A 16,301-nucleotide genomic window follows, 5' to 3' on the forward strand; every position below is an offset into this window, starting at 1 on the left:
GTGCATGTCACTGTTGGGTGGATGAGGAAGGATCCAAGGTGCTGAGCAGTTGGACTGGTTCTGTTTCTTTCTCAGTCCTTCCCACCCTGGAACAGGTTTGATTCCATTGGAGCCTGATTTATTCCTGTGTACTCCTTTGCTCAGGTTGTGGCCCTGACAAAAATCTGAGGGCAACACATGAAGTTCATGGCTCCAGCAACTGCTAGGGAGGGACCTGTTGATAAACCTTTTTATGATATGATAATTAGGGCATACTAACAATAGGCTATCCCTCGCTACGGATGGTAAAAATGTGTTTAAAGTAGGGCTGCCCAAATAATAAATGCCTGTTTGTTTTGCAGGGAGAGAAGGAAATAAGAGAAAAATTGTTGCCGAAGGTGACTTCAGATCTATGGTCATGTTTTATCAAAGCAGGCAGGTGGTACCCCGAACACATCCTCGGCAGGCAAAGTACTGAACACCATACTTGAGTGTTTGCTTCAAGTTTGTTCACCATTGTTTTAAAAGTTACCTAGAAGTGTTCTAGTTCCTGGGCAAGGGGCCAATGCAGAATTAATAATTTTTACCATTGCTTCTCTGGAAACCTAAAACTTGTTGAAATCCTCAGATCTGTGTTAAGTGAAAATTTTGTTTGTATAGGCCAGATGGGCCTATGTTCAGAAGTTCTGAACTTCTTCCTGAACTCTGATTTTCCTGGTACTGGAGGTTACAAACAAGAGCTCTAACTGGTGAGTTTTGTGTGCAATTGTCCCTTGGAGTAGTCAATAATCTGGAAAGCTGTCAGAGTATCTGCATTGTTTGAGCACAAAGAAGGTAAGGAGCTAGGTAAAACTGGGTGTCATTTGGCAGAGATTTCAGGCAATCTGTGCCATTGATATAAAATGACACTGTTAGAATAAAACAAGAGTGTATGTATTTTGCTGAGAGCATTGTGATGTACCCTGTTGCGTCACCTGCTTATGGCATTGTGAGGATGCCATTGTACATCTGGGCATCCTGGGCAAGGGGGAGAGAGCTACAGCCTTTGCTGTGCTTTAGAACCTCTCGGTGCTGCGGTGTGGCTGAGCAGGGCTCACCTTCCTGAGCCAACGTGGATCGCTCACCTTACACAACACCGGACATGCCCCTTCAATTAGCGTTTGTGCGGATCTGAGCTATTTTGAGAGGAAAGACGTGGGTGAGGTGGAAAGAGATTGAAGGAGGCAAAAGGATTGCAGGAAGTGAGGAAAGGAGGAGGACTTTTCCTTCTCCTGGGCAGAGGTGCCTCTGTAGTGACTCTGTCCTGACCTTTCAAAATACTTTGAGCTATGTTCTCCTGCCAGCACCAGCCTTAACATTTCTACAAGTTTTTATTTCTTTCCCTCCATTTCTCAGCTTTGTCTTCCCTGAATTTCAGGGGAAAATAAAAATCTGTTGAATTCTTCAGTGATAGAGCCTGGGGCTGCTTTGGCAGTGACTATTTTCCAGAGGGAAAATGTCTGTGAATGACATTCTGGTTACCTTCAAAGTGAGACTTCAGAGTTTGACCTAGTCCTCCATTAGGATCTGTTTACCCTGACCAGAGCTTCCACAGCAGTGAGCTTACTAAAGTCTGGATGTCTGTCATTTTATACTGGCAATTGATAGCATAAGACACTCCCACACTAAAGCAGATGCATGAGAATGAAAGCAAGCAGTGTTTTACAAAGCTGGTTACTTTATTCTGATAGCTAATTGCTATTTTAGACTTAGCTTCCTGCTAGCTGTGGTTAGATTAAATATCAGGTTTGTGTTCATCCCTCATAATGAGCTATCCTTTACAGGGCACTATATGAATATTTGTCTGCAAATACCACTTCTTAATGACTTTTTAGTAGTTCTTGATCATTGTTGAAAAGCTTTTTATATGTTTGCCAAACAATCACAATACCTATTTTTATGCAGGTAGCTAAAGGTGCTGAACTGATTCCTGTTTATAAAGCCCACTTGCAATATGAAGCAGTGAGACAGAAATCCTCATCTGAATGTCTGGGAGTAGCTGCAGAGACCTGGTAGTGTAAAATGTACTTGGGCATAAGAGAGGCCTTCTGATCATTGATATTAAGTGTTAATATATTTAATTGTAGATTCTTGGCACTGTGGGACATGCTGCAGCTGTTTTGATTCTGACCAAATGGTCTTCCCTGCATCTCTTTTGTGGTTTTGGTGACACTGGGCCATTCTGCAACGTTGGAGCATTGGTTGGACAACATGGGATCTGGTAGTTCTGTAAATGTCCAGTACAAGTACTCCCTGCAGAAGTCTGAAAATGGTGAGTGATTCTTAGAAAAGCAATCTTATCCTGTTTTCTCCTGCATGTGCTGTTAGGAGGTTGCATTGAATGTGTTTCTTCTCTGAGTGTTCTTCATAGCATTGAAGTGAGGCTCTGTCTTTGAGTATCCTGTGACAAGGATTCTTAGGTGTCAGGCAGAAGACAACAGGATTGAGGAAATAACTATTTAGACAAGGAGTGGGTTAAAATCCACCCAAGCCTAACTAGAGAAGAAAGCTACAGTTAGCACCAACACCTGCTGAATGAAACACTTGCTGGGTAATGCAGGTGTTTTGTCTGCTGACAGTGAGACAGATGTCCCCTGCTGCTTCTCCTGGATTATTTTCCAAGGCTCTTGCTAGTGCAGCCAAAATAAATCTAGTTACAAAGCAGGTGAGATGGTGTGACTACGTAAAGCTGTCAAGCAAAATGTGTGCATTTTGTCTAATTACATCAGCACAGTGCTCTTAATCTCTGTTAATAATCCAGATGTCTGTGGCTCTCAAAGTTGTGGTGATTTATTTTTTGAAGCCCTCTGTAATGGTATTAATTTTGTGGGTGTGTGCCTGTGTCTGCTGCAAAGCAAAGGGAGTTGATGAGGAAGACCTTAGATATAAGGTAGAGCTAAAAAGTAAATAGTCTTTTCCTTGTTTGAATCATGCAATCATGAGCACTGGCAGAACAGCAGGATGGGGCAAACTGTTTGCAAGTCTTTGGAGAAGAAAATAAGGATTGGAAGTGGGGATAAGGTTGTGACTCACACTTTTGTTTGCTACTATCCGCTATTGAAAAACTTTTTATTTAAGTTAGACTTACCTGTCACCCATAGCACCAGAGGTCCATGGAGCTTCCTAACAAATTCAGGGTTATTTTAAGATGAGCAAGTGTAACACAACACTAGTTACTTATTTGAGACCTTGTATTACATCTGATAGCTCAGGAACAGTTTCCCACAGCAGTAAACTCTCTGAGTTTGTAGCCTTTGGCTCTAAACACGCCTCAGATTTGACCACTTGCAGTAGGGCAGCTGCTTAGGACTTGGTGCCCAAATGCAGTGTGCCAGATGTCATCCCTGTCCAAGATCTGAAAGCTGTTTTCAAAGGACAATGTTGGAGCAGAGCTGTTCAACTGGCCCTGCCTTGGAGTCTGATTTAAGTGCTGCCACTTTGCTATGCTTTCAGCAGCTTATATGATACATAGTTTAGATCATCATAAAATGTGGATAAATCTTTCTCTTTCTTCTCTGTTGAATTTTTTTCCCAAAATGATACAAACACTACCAGATATAACTCACCCAGATAAACTGCTAAATTAGAATACCTGGCTTTTTCAATTGCACAGTCAGTCTCCATAAAAGCAGAGTAAAAACCAGTGCCTTGCCTATCTGGGGCTTAAATGCTGTTGATAGTGGTATTCATGCTAACTGTGCACTTGATAACATGTCTCTGATTGGTTTAAGTTTTTACTGTTTCTAAGGTTTTGGTTTTCATTGGTATGTGTGGAGTTATCACAAGGAATTTTTTCACAGCCAAGCAGATCAGTAAGCATTTTCTCAGCAAGAGAGAAGGCAAAGAATACAGAAGTTATTCCTGAGTTAAGGCTTGCCAAATCTTACCTTCTTGCCCACAACTTCAGGTTCTCTCATACCCCTGCTGAAGAGCAGCTGCATATCTTCCTTTTTTGCGCTCTGCAATTCCCAGTGCTGAAAGAGAATAATGATTTAAAAGGATTATTATTTTCAATGTATAATCCATTGAGATCCTTCATTAGGCAAGGGTTGCTGTCTCCTGCTGAAGTACTTGGAGGGCCATTTGTTGTGCAATTAATGCAAGCTGACTGAATTAATATGATCTCTCAGTATAGAAGCCTCTGGGTAGGGGGTGAGGATTTTCCTCTTTTTAATGAAGATCTTCCCACACACCTCCCATTGCTCTCCCTGCTTTGGTGATGTGGCAGGGGAATACACTTTCTGCAGCAGGCCTAGTTCCCTACTTCTGTTGTTTCCCTTGGATTTTGAAGCCAGCTTGTGGATACAGCAGTCATCCCTTCCCCCCTCAGCTAAAGATGACAGAGAAGCGGTGTTAGAAGATGTTTTAAGTGTAGGGCTCACAGGTGGGGCCCCAGAAAGGAACAGGAAGGGATGCAGTGTAATCCAAAGAGAGATGCCAAGAAGCAGAGCTGGTCCAAGTGGGATCAAGGATAGCTAAGGAGGATGAGAGATTCTAGAGGTAAAATTTTGTGGCAGAACTTGAAAAACAAAATGTGAAAGTACACCAATGTACTTCACTTGAAATATGCACTCACCCCATCTGAAATAATTTTGAAGGGAACACACTGGAATTGGGAGAATACAGAGGCTGTGTTTAAAAGATCAAAGGGCAGATAGCCATAATTTGGTGGGAAGCATTGGTGTCAAGCACTGGTTGTAGCTTGAACCTCAAACAGGTACCTGGAAATTTTGGCATCACGTTCATTCTGTGCCATTAATGGCCAAAGTTCTGCCACCTCTTTCTCAATGTGGGTGTAGTTTTGTCTTTATTTTATTGTAAGGTAATGGTATGTTGATATTTATGCTACTGTAGAGTCCTTCTAAAGCTTTTCCACAACTGCAAAAGCTGAGGTATTTATTTGGCATAAAGAGAGATAGAAAATCCCCATATTTTTAAGGCTCTAGAAGGAAACTTGGTATCCAGTCTTCCCCCAACTCTTTGCATGGCCTCAGTTAAATTTCTGGTTTCCTGAAGACCCAGCACCTAGGGATGGTAAGAGGGACCTAAAAATGATGAAGGTAGGTAGAAAGGGAGGATATTGTCTAATAATATGGAAGAACATGCTAGGGCTTAGAGGCCTTAGTAATTTGTTGTTAACACTGGTGCTGAAGGAACCAGCAGCAATGGTTGGAAGTGCTTCGGAGGTCTCTGGGCAGACAGGGTCAGGTCAACCTCATGCAAGAAAGAAGGCAAAAAGAGATTTTTTGCCCTTAGGCACAAGAATACAATTCCTGGTAACTTTTTCCTGAAAAGGAAAGGTTCTCTTCCATGTTCAGGGGTGGGGAAGGAGCTGCTGCAGGTGCCTCAGATGCAGGCAGTGCTGCTCAGCAGCTTGGTTCTGTTCTTGTCCCCCAGCTTTCAAGGCAGCTGTCTTGATCCAGCAGTGGTATCGGCGCCACGTGGCTCGGCTGGAAATGCGCCGCCGCTGCACCTGGAGAATCTTTCAATCCATTGAGTATTCCTGTGAGCAGGATCAGATCAAGGTATGCTGCTGAGGAAAAGAGCAGGTAGGAAAACACATAGCAATGTGGTTTCTGTGCCAGACTCTGCCTTTTTGGGTGCTGGCTGGTCACCCTCTAAGTGCTTTAGTGGGCCAGGGACTGGGTTTCCTACCCCTTTTTAACCTGCTAATTCCCTGGCTGCTTGTGTTGCATAAAACAAAGTAATGAACCTCAAGAGCAAGCCCCAAGAGCCATTTAACAGAGCTTTTCTGGAGTCTGAACACAACAGGCAAGTCTATTTGGTTTGCTATGTTTTAACTTTGATTAAAATTCTCTTACATGGCTGCTTTGCAGGGAGAGGAAGGGCTCATAGCATACTTCTGCCTGTGGCTTGAAGGTAAAGCCACTGTTTTGACTTCATCTCTAGAAAGTCAAAACTTAAATTGGTACAATGAGAGTTGTTGTATGTACCAGACAGCATGAGGAGGGCAGAGGTAAAACTTCCAGAAAGATGATTATGATAGGTTGCTACTCTGTTCAATTTCATTCTGGGGTGAATGATGGGCTCTCCCTCTTCCTGCAGCTTCACAACTTCTTCAGTTACCTCATGGACCAGTTCACACCAAGCAGCAGCAAAGAGAGTAAGTTTGTGTGCTCTTTGTAGATGTGGCACCAGCAGCTCTGAAGGCTGCACCCTGTATAATTCATTGCCCAGTGCTGGGCAATCTTCTGGATGGCGCATGTGGCCAAGTCCCAAGACTGACAGCATCAGGATTAGAGAGTGAATTGTCTGGAGATTGAGGTGTGTAAAGGATGTGGGGCAATTCCTGCTCTTAGGAGCTGGAAGGAGGCATAAAGGTTCAGTATGTTGTCATGGAATGACAGAATAGTACACACTGCACATGGACATCTGTGTCTGCAGCCTTTCCCCCACTGCAAGTTTTGTAGCAGTGCCAAGCAGTACCCTGGATCCCTGGCTGCAATTGCTCCTGAGTGCCAGCCTAACTAAACAGCTCTTCTGTAACAAATTACTAGGATGGTACCTGGAGCCAATTAACTACTTTTTTGTCTCTTTTTTTTTTAATTTTTTAAATCAACCCCACTAATCTGCTGCCCAGGGGATTTTATCAGTCGCATGTTCATAAGTGGGGAAAGTTACAAAGAGGCAGAGCTGGAAAAATACTGTGACTATGAAACCATAGAGGTGCCCGACTCCTACACTGGACCCCATCTCTCTTTCCCACTCCTCCCTGACCATGCCACGGCCTTGCTGGAAGCTTTCCAACAGAAACAGGTAATGATCTCAAAAAGGTACCATGCTCTCCCATAGTCTGAACAGGGGTGTAGGATAGATAATTTGGTCTTAACTTTCTTACCAAGCTCAGTTGACTGGAGTATAACAAGCTGGCTGGCTGTTAAACAAAATGGGGTTGGAAACTATATGGTATTTTCTAATGCCATAGAAACGTTCTTCCTGAAAATATACTCCTGACAAAACTGGACACTTTATGTAGGGCTGTACCAATATTAACATTGGTTCATTGGAATTTCATTTTTAGAGGGAAAAATCAGCAACAGTTCATGTTGAGACTTTTCATAATTTTTTGTTCAAATTTCTCAATTTGTAAATAGGTATAGGATGGCCCAGAGGAAAACAGCCAATTACAACGTTTTGTGCTATGCAACTTGGACTCTGGTTTAAAATGTAAATTGTGAGTTTTTTGATAAGGAAGTTGAGTACCACTCCAGAACTAACAAGACAAGCCTTCATACAATTGCAGTGTTCTGCTGCCATCCCTCAGCTGATATGCTGAGCTGCAAAATAGGCCAAAACATCGCTTCTCCAAAGAGAACTTCTAACCCAAAGGTGTCTCATGTCCCTGCTGTATTAAATGCCTATGCCCTGGCTTTGAGCATATCTATCACTGCAGGACACGTGAAAACTCACAGACTGGTTCAATGTTGAAAAGCTAAGAAAGATCTAGAGGAGCAACTTTCTTACCTGTGATATTGGACTGGAATTTCTGCTGCTCCAGAGGTGGTGTGCCCTAGTGGGTATAGCCTTGTCCACAAGGTGCTGGGGCTTTAGGGTTGCTTTGCCAGCCCTCTCAGTGCTGAGGCTGGGCTGCCTTGTGCAAGTGTCCGCCATCCTGCTGTTTCCCACTATTCCCCTCATCCTGTTTGTAAGCCCATAGGTCAGTACAGACTGCCATACCAGGGAGAATTTCTACCATCCAGGCTATCCTGGTGGAGTCTTTACAGCCACAGTGGTGCTGCTCAGAGGCCACTGATTTCCTGCTTTAATCCCTTTACTTTCTCCTAGTAGCAGCTCCATGCTCGCTATGTCTTAAACCTCCTGCATGAGACCAGGAAGCACCTCAAGCAGTTGCCAAACATCAGCCATGTCTCCACCTGCTACAGCGAGGAGATCACCGTGTGTGGTGGGTCCCTTGCAGCTTCCGGGGTGGAATGCTCCTATGGGAGGATGGGGCAGAGAGAGAGTGATAGTGAGAGCACCATGCTCCCCTCTGTACTGAATGTGGAACACAATGCTCTCTATAAGCAAAGTGTGTGGTGCCTTGAGAGGCAGCTGGGTCTGTCTGAAATACCCAGGTGGTCTTTTTTTGTCTCACCCCAAACTCAGAGTTGTTTTATTAAACCACAGAAATCACATCCAGCTGAGGACTGGTCACAAAACTTGGTAGTGGTCTGACCTGTTCTGTGGTCTGGGATTATTTAAAAACAAAATCCTGGAGCCTTTCTGGGTGAGCACCAGCACGTGCATGCAGATCCAGAATGTCAATGCATCTTTGCATCATATAAGTAAATTTGAGACAAAGCTTTTTATTTTTTTCCTACTCTAATGTTAAAATGTTGAGATATTTCTGAAAAACACATAGTACAGACTTTTGCATGCAGTCAGCCTCTGGAAAACAAACCTCTCTCTCCAATATTATGTTAAATGACAATTAGATTGCAATTTTGAATGCTAAGCTTTCTCCCACATAATGACAATCTTGTGCCAGGATGTGTCATCACAAGGGATAAATGACCAAAGCTTCTAAATCAGGCTTCAGCAGATGGTGTAGGTTTTTTTTTCCTGTCCTTCTGAGACTTCAGTTCAGGCCTTAAATCGTGTTCTTTTCCTCTACGCTTGCACTTCCCAAAGTATTTCTGTGCTGATTAATTTATAAAGGACCTAGTTCATAGCAAGTTAGGTATTGGTGTTTTTTTAAAGTCCAAGGTAAACATATTGTGACTCATCTCTTTGTGCCTGTCAGGAGACTTACACGGCCAGCTGGATGACCTGTTCCTCATCTTTTACAAGGTAGGCACCAAATTTGGAGAGGGAGGATGTCCAGGCATTGCAATGGGTATCCCATGGGTCATGTTGAGAAGTGTTTGCAAAATTGGGCCATTCATGTGCAATTCTCCAAGTCAATTGGATTGGCTTTAAATGGCTTCACAAATCAGTAGCTTATTCCCTTGCTGACTAGAAAATCTGATATTCATGTCCATTTTATTAGTACCAATGGGTGTTTTTCTAGTGCTGATACCAATGACAACTCTTTGTGTCTGCCAGTTTCACTGCTGGGGCCCACAGTATAAAGATGAGCAAGGGTCTGTTGTAACCTAGGACAGGAGTGAGAGGCTGTAGCTGGGGGGAGGGCATATGGACACCTTGGAGAGGCCTCTCTGGTGACATCCACCTGTTCCTTGCTTTTACAGAATGGCCTTCCTTCCCCTTCCAAGTCCTATGTGTTCAATGGGGACTTTGTAGACAGAGGCAAGCAGTCCCTTGAGATCCTTGTTATCCTCTTTACCTTCCTCCTGATCTATCCCAAGGAGGTTCATCTCAACCGCGGGAACCACGAGGACCACATGGTGAACTTACGGTACGGCTTCTGTGCAGGGCTGAGCGCCATGTCGAGGGCCTTGTGCAAAATCCCACTGAGCTTCCTTTCTCCTGTTCCTTTAGCTATGGTTTCACCAAGGAAGTGATGCAGAAATACAAGGTAGGCCTATGTTTGTGTCTTCTTTACCATGTGAGATATGCCTTTTAGAAAACTGGATGCTTTATCTCTTTTTTCTTTCTCTCAGGTGCATGGGAAGAAAATCTTAAGGATGTTTCAGAATGTCTTCTGCTGGCTGCCCCTGGCCACCCTGATTGATCAGAAAGTCCTCATTATTCACGGGGGCATCTCTGACACCACTGACTTGGACATGCTTGAGAAAATTCAAAGGAACAGAGTAGGTTTTATTTCCCAGTTATTGCAAGAGACAACAGTGTTGCTGATTTGTGGTGAGAAGCTAATTTCTACATGCCAGCTTAGCTGTTGACAAGACAAATCTAGCAGATGGTCTTCCTAGACAAGGTTGTGTTTAGGTATAGACTTTGGTTTGTTAGTGTGTGTGCAGGAGCTGTGAAGTGATGGAGCACTGTTGGTTTCTGGAATATGTGCTGGTGCTGAAGTAAAAATGCAGTGATGATGAGACATTGTCCCACAGTTCCTTAACATGTTTTTACCCCCTAGATTTCCAGAAGGAGTTTAATAAATCATTTAACTTGCCTCTGCCTCACTCGTTCAGTTAGGAAATACCCCTTTCCTTCTCCAAATAAAATCACAACTCTTGCATTAGTCATTCATGCTTCCTTTGCTCTGCTGCATAGTTCCCATTGCAGATGAAATCTGTATGCAGGAAATCAATGAGGAAGAGTGAGGTGTGATGGGTGTGAGACCCAGCTGCAAACCCAGGATGGCTTGTCTAAGAGGATGGCACTAATAGTTCCCCATAGTCAAGGAGCAGTTGATGGAAAGAAGAGAGTGAGGCTTGGAGGCTTGGATCACTTGAAGTCTGCCAGTGGAAGACAGAGCTGGAGGTCTGGGTTTCATGCTGTGTTATCAGCTCCATTTCTCTCATATCTTTCAGTTTGTTTCTGTGTTAAGGCTGAAGAAAAGGAAGGAATCGAGTGGAAAACCACAAATCCAGGCCATAAATGGGGAGAGCGAATCAGGCACTGATGCAGCTCCCAGGTTATCTCTGCAGCCCCAGTCAGCCCAGGCTCCCAGCACAGCCAACAGGCTGGAGTTCTCCAGGTGGCTCCGGCAGACGGTGCAGGAGCAAATTGACACGTGCCGCCGGCTGGTGGACATCAGCGAGTCAGAGCCGGAGGAGCTCACCTATTCCAGCATGGTGTCCTTGAAGGATGCGGATGAGCCGTGCTGGACTCGCCAGGAGGAGTGGAAGCAGGTGAGGAGTCTTAGCAGGGTCCTGAGCTGGATGTGCTCTGGGTGCCTCCTGCAGCAGATGGTCATTCAGTGGTAGGTGGCCAGGAAGGGCTGCTCTGTGAGGCCCTGGGGACGTTTCATTGGTACCTTTGTTACCTCCTGGGAGGAGCAGCTGGGGACTTCCTTTCCTTGTTTTTCCAGCCTGGGAGTCTCTTCTGTGCACTCTGAAACCTCTGTTAGTTGGTTGACATTACATGTGACCTTCCAGTGCTGCACACCTTTTCACTGTAGCACTGTATACTGAAGTCAGGGTTAAAGGGATTAGGCCTTAATCCACACAGTGGTTACTGAGTTAGCACTTGTATTTCTGGAGGCTATGGAAGGACCTGGCTAGAGAACAAAGGCATTTGATACTAAGCCTACTAATCTGGATCTCAGGATCTGCTGGTTGTTCTTGCCCTGGGACTTGTGTTTTGGGATGGAGAAAGACAGGCAAGGCTCTTGGACATCTTAATGCTAGCAGAGGCAAAGCTTGTATCAGGCCTGACTAATGCACATCCCTCTTTCCCCAGACACTTTGGATGTGCCTGTAGCTCATGGCCAACAATACTGCCAGTTTTGGGGTGGCCCAGGTCTGTGACAGTCTTCAACTGGAATGCAGGAAAAATGTTTGTTCCCTTGCACTCTGGTTATAGCAGCAGTGTAGGGAGGGATTCCGAGACTGAGCTGTATTTTCTTAGTGAACTTTGCCAATCCTTTCAGGTTTTAGACATCCTCTGGAGCGACCCCATGCCTCAAGAGGGCTGCAGAGAAAATAAGGTGCGAGGTGGTGGCTGCTACTTCGGGCCTGATGTGACAGAGAAGGTTCCTTGAGAAGTACAGCTTGCAATTCCTGATCCGCTCTCACGAGTGCAAGCAGGAGGGCTATGAGTTCTGTCACAGCCGCAAGGTCAGCTGGGGGTGGTGTGAAGTGCACTTGGGTTTCCATCCTGCCAGGGTGGGGTTTCTGGGTGGGGGTGGCTGTCTCAGTTCTGCATTTCTTCCACTGGGGCTTTAAGCACATGCAAAATCCTTGAACAGGCTTATTGGGAGTTAACTGAAGTGTGGGGACATGGATGCACAGGCAAACTGCGTCCTTGTGTGTGGTGCTTGAGAAAATATCTGAACCCACTTGTGCCATGGCCCCCACTTAGTGCAGCTGCTCTTGCAGATGAGCTACAAAAGGGTGCTACTGAGCTGCTGCAGCCAAGTTCTGTTTTCAGAAGATGCAGTCAGATCAGTGGCTTCATCAGCGTACTCAGATTCTGGAGAGCAGAATTGCTGGGAGAGAGCACAGGAAAATTGCAGAAGCCCAACATGTGGCCAGATCCACATGTGACCAGTGCCACCCACAAGGCACTCAAATCTGCATGGCTTCCAGGCCAACTGCCACCTGGCTCTCCCTCTTTTCCATATAACATGGATGCTTTAACAGTCTGCGGACTCTGGAGGGGATTGGGTGTATTGTTTACATGTATATCAATATTACAGGATGAATATACTGATTGCAAATGCCCTTTTTTTTGGGATTAGGTGCTGACCATCTTTTCAGCCTCAAACTACTATGAGATTGGCAGCAACAGGGGAGCCTATGTGAAGCTGGGACCAGACCTCATCCCCCACTTTGTTCAGTACCAAGCAAACAAGACAGCCCATTTGCTCACTATGACCCAAAGGCAAGGCTTTCTAGTTGCTCTATTTGCCAAGTCAAAATTCCCAAAGGGAAAATTTGTGAGCTTTTAGAAAGTTTGACTCTGGAGATGAACTTTCACGTTTTGATTTTTCTAAAGAATAGCTCTACAGGAAGGATTAAGCTTTGTACTTGAAGTTACTGAGGAAAGCTCAAGGGTTGAGAAGGGATTATCAACAAAATTCCAAGCGGATTTTTCTAAATCTTGCTGATTTTTTTCAGCTTCTCTTTTCCATGTCAAGTTTTAACTTTTGACCTTTGCTGAAGTTTTCTTTTGAGTTGTTACTTCACAAATGAATGCAGGGACTCATGGCATCAGCGGCAGGGAACTGTGCCCTGGGCATGCAGTGCCTTGTCACAAGCACTGAGATGCAGCTGTAGCTGTGCAGAGCAGTTATGTGGGCAATCCATGGACAAGCCAGGTAGAGCACTGGGAGGGAAGGTGCAGTTTTTCTTGTGATTCAGGGCAAGTCTTTCAAGTGCTTCTCTCTGTTCTGCATCCTCCAGAATCAGCAGAGTAGAGGAGTCAGCCTTTCGAGCCTTGCGGGAAAAGCTCTTTGCTCACACCTCAGCCCTCATCAGTGCCTTCAAGTCCTATGACAGGGACAATACAGGTAACCCAGAGCTGAGGGACGTGTGGATTCATTGCCTGGTTGGATAGGACTGAAGGGACTACGTTGAGTTTGTGGCTGGCTGGGAGACTGCTCACTGACAGGTGTCACCAGTTGTCATGGGGAGGCTGTACCAGACCTTGCCAGAGGTCATTTGCTGTTACTCAGTCTCTGTGGATGCCTTGGAGTGACACCATAAAGTGGGGATGCTGAAAAAGCGGGACATCATTAGCCTGAGGTGCAGTAATTGAGGCTGGTCCTAGAAGAACCCCTTGCAGCTGAAGCCCGAGGAAAGATGACCTGGAACATGTCTGTTGTGTCAGTTGAGAAGGGCTGGGTGGTCTCTAGAGTCCTTTCATCCCTCAAGTCTAAAATCACTGGGAAGAGGAAAGCAAGGGATGTCTTCAATGGCAGTTGTCTTTGTCAGAGCCTTAAGGAAGGAGCTGAGAGTTCTGACCTCTGTGGCAGACAGGAGTGCTGTGTTGATGCAGTGACCAAGAGATGGTGCTGAGAACTGTCCACTGGTGGGCAGGGGAGAAAAGGGATATGGTGGCTGCCAGAACTGCTCATGGAGAGAACTGCTTTCTTGCTTTCTTCCCTGGCAGTAAAACTGTTCATAGGAATCCAGCTCGGTTGTTACAGCTGCTGCTGAAATGGGCAGTGGGCTGCAAATTTCTAATGAAACACCCAAAGTTAGTGTCCTGCTTTTGTTCAGATGTTTGCAGCCTCATAAGCCTTGATATGTTGCAATGATGAAAACCTTGGTGAGGCTTGGGTAGGAAGTGTATGTGTGCCTGCACTGCGAAATAATGCTGTGCTGTCAGCAGCACCTAGACTGTGTGTCACTGTTTTAGGCTTTGCCTTCACATGCTTTCCGCTACCTGTGTATCAGAGGTGTCTCCCTTTTGTGTACAGGAAAGATCGCTCTGAGCAACTGGGCGACAGCAGTGGAGTCAGTGCTGCGGCTGGGACTGCCCTGGCGAATGCTGAGGCCGCAGCTGGTGCGCAGCGCCGAGGATGGCATGCTGGAGTACAAATCCTGGCTGGATGACCTGGCCATGGAGCAGAGGAGCCAAGAGGTAAGCACTCAGCCCCTTCCATCAAAGCATGATGTGAGCAGCTCTCACCACATCCCCGGCACATACAAATCAATTGTAATACAAAAGGACAGTGGATGCTTCCTGCATAACCTGAAATCACACTGAAGTTGATAGATAGTTTTGCCTGAGCTCAAATAGTCCTGAGGCACCCAGCCCATTTTTACAGAGATGACGGATGTGAAATCAAAATTTAGGGGTAGTTTGGATGTAGGCTGGTGAGTAGGAAAACTCACTCTCCAAGTAGCAGTTTCTTAATTACACCCAGCAAATGCAGCTCTGCAGTGGTTATAAAATGCAGCCTGGGTCATTGTTAGCCCAGAAGAGCACCGATGGGAAGGGACAAGTTGCTGAGTGTCTGTTCTGCAGCTGCACAGAGAGTCAAGTCATCACACACCTGGTTGATAAGGCACTGCTGGCAAGTTCTTGAGAGCAAAAAATATTCTTGCTTGTGGAGACATCTGCAGTAACAACTCAGAGACAGAAGAGGTGTTGTCAGGATAAAAACTGTGATCATGTCTTTCAGCACATCCAGTCCAGCTTGCTGGAAGTCATTTATCGAAACAGATCCAACTTAGAGACCATATTCAGGATCATAGACAGAGACCATTCAGGTAAGCAGGGGTGCAGGGGCTGTTAATCACTGTCTTCTGTGATCCCTTCTGCTTTGGAGTTTGCTTTAGTATGTACAGAGGTGTTTTTACTTAGGCTTGGGTGGTCCTGCTCCTTCCCACACTTCTGCAATGTCCATTTGTATTATGCCTCTGCTACTTTGAGCTATGTTTTAGTCGGTGTTCTTCACATTAGGAGATCTAGCTGCAGTATGTAAAATGCTCCTCTGCAGGTCTCATCTCCTTTGAGGAATTCCAGCAAACCTGGAAGCTGTTCAGCTCCCACATGAACATTGAACTCACGGATGATGGCATTAACGACTTGGTTCGCAGCATTGACTTCAACAAGGATGGGAACATTGACTTCAACGAGTTCCTGGAAGCCTTCCGCCTGGTCAGACAGGGCCCATCGTGAGAACCTGCCCAGACCTGCCACATCCCATGCCTTGATTTCTACAAAGCCAGGACTGTCCCACCTAACCTAGAGTGTGCCTGCAGATGGCAAGCGGGGAAAGGGGAGGCAGGTGCTCAAAACAGACATCACTGTAGATGACAGCTGTGACCCATCTGGGGAGGCTAACAGGTGAAATAGATGAATTGTACTTCAATTCAGACGGCTTTTAAAAGAAGCTGTGTTTTAAATAGTTTTCTGCTCAAAGGGAAGATGCAACTTAGCTTCTCTTGTCAATGTGAGAGAATGTTACAGGTGTATTGAAGAGCAGTAAAGTGGAAGGCAATGTATTACTTGTAGGTAGCGTTTTAATGAGGTAGCACCTGTTTGATTGCAGCTTTCCTTTTAATAAACCATTTTTTTCCAGACTGCTGTTGCTTGGCTGTTTATTTCTCCTCTAGTTAACTCTGTGAGCAGCAGTGCTGTTCCAGTGATGACACCTGCTTCCCTGCTGGTGTTCCTCTGCTGTGGTAAGCTTGCTCTGGAAGTTTGGAACTACTAAGTACACATAGTAGAGCAGAACGTTGGAAAAATACCTCAAATGTGCAACACTGTCTCTAGCAGGGGGACTTGTTTAAAAAATCTATTGAGATAATTTCATTTTCAAAGCCCAGGGCAGTAGATCAAGTAGCTCCCTGGAGGGAGCCTATGCTGCAGGTTTGTTATTTTCAAAGCACAGTAGGACTCCAGCTTGTGAAGTGGGGTGGAATGTAAAGAGTTGGCAAAACAAGAAACAATGTGGTTCTCAAATACAAGCAGCACAGTCTAGCAGGGGCCTCATGGCAGAAGACTTAAGACTGCTACCCCAACCACCAAAAGAGAATTCTAGCCTCACTCAATTTCTTACAGAGCTCATTGCCCAGTGCAGACAGTTTATTAACTGGAACTATGCGTCCAAAAGGAAACTAATCCTGTTCCCCCTTATCTAGAGTTCCACATATGCTTTTTCAGTTGTAATGGAATCATGCTTCCACAAACACTCTCAAATGCACAATAGGGGTCCCAGCACATTGCAGCTGTATTTCTATTTTTCCATCCTTAAAATTTAATGAGTGGAATTCATTCTGATG

At 45.2% G+C, this 16,301-nt stretch overlaps 1 protein-coding gene across 1 annotated transcript; it reads left to right on the plus strand.

Moving 5' to 3' along the window:
* Positions 1–2,033: 2,033 nt before the first annotated feature.
* Positions 2,034–15,546, plus strand: PPEF2 (protein phosphatase with EF-hand domain 2). Its single transcript, XM_030947101.1, is given in 17 exon segments — positions 2,034–2,290; positions 5,416–5,543; positions 6,085–6,142; positions 6,620–6,795; positions 7,828–7,942; positions 8,783–8,829; positions 9,231–9,435; positions 9,438–9,517; positions 9,603–9,752; positions 10,434–10,754; positions 11,495–11,599; positions 11,601–11,681; positions 12,305–12,447; positions 12,969–13,075; positions 13,988–14,151; positions 14,696–14,783; positions 15,014–15,546. Coding segments are annotated over 17 exon segments (2,211 nt in total). The 5' UTR covers positions 2,034–2,229; the 3' UTR covers positions 15,196–15,546.
* The last annotated feature ends 755 nt before the right edge of the window (positions 15,547–16,301 follow it).

Source organism: Camarhynchus parvulus, chromosome 4 (assembly GCF_901933205.1).
Source record: "Camarhynchus parvulus chromosome 4, STF_HiC, whole genome shotgun sequence".
Classification (NCBI taxonomy): domain Eukaryota; kingdom Metazoa; phylum Chordata; class Aves; order Passeriformes; family Thraupidae; genus Camarhynchus; species Camarhynchus parvulus.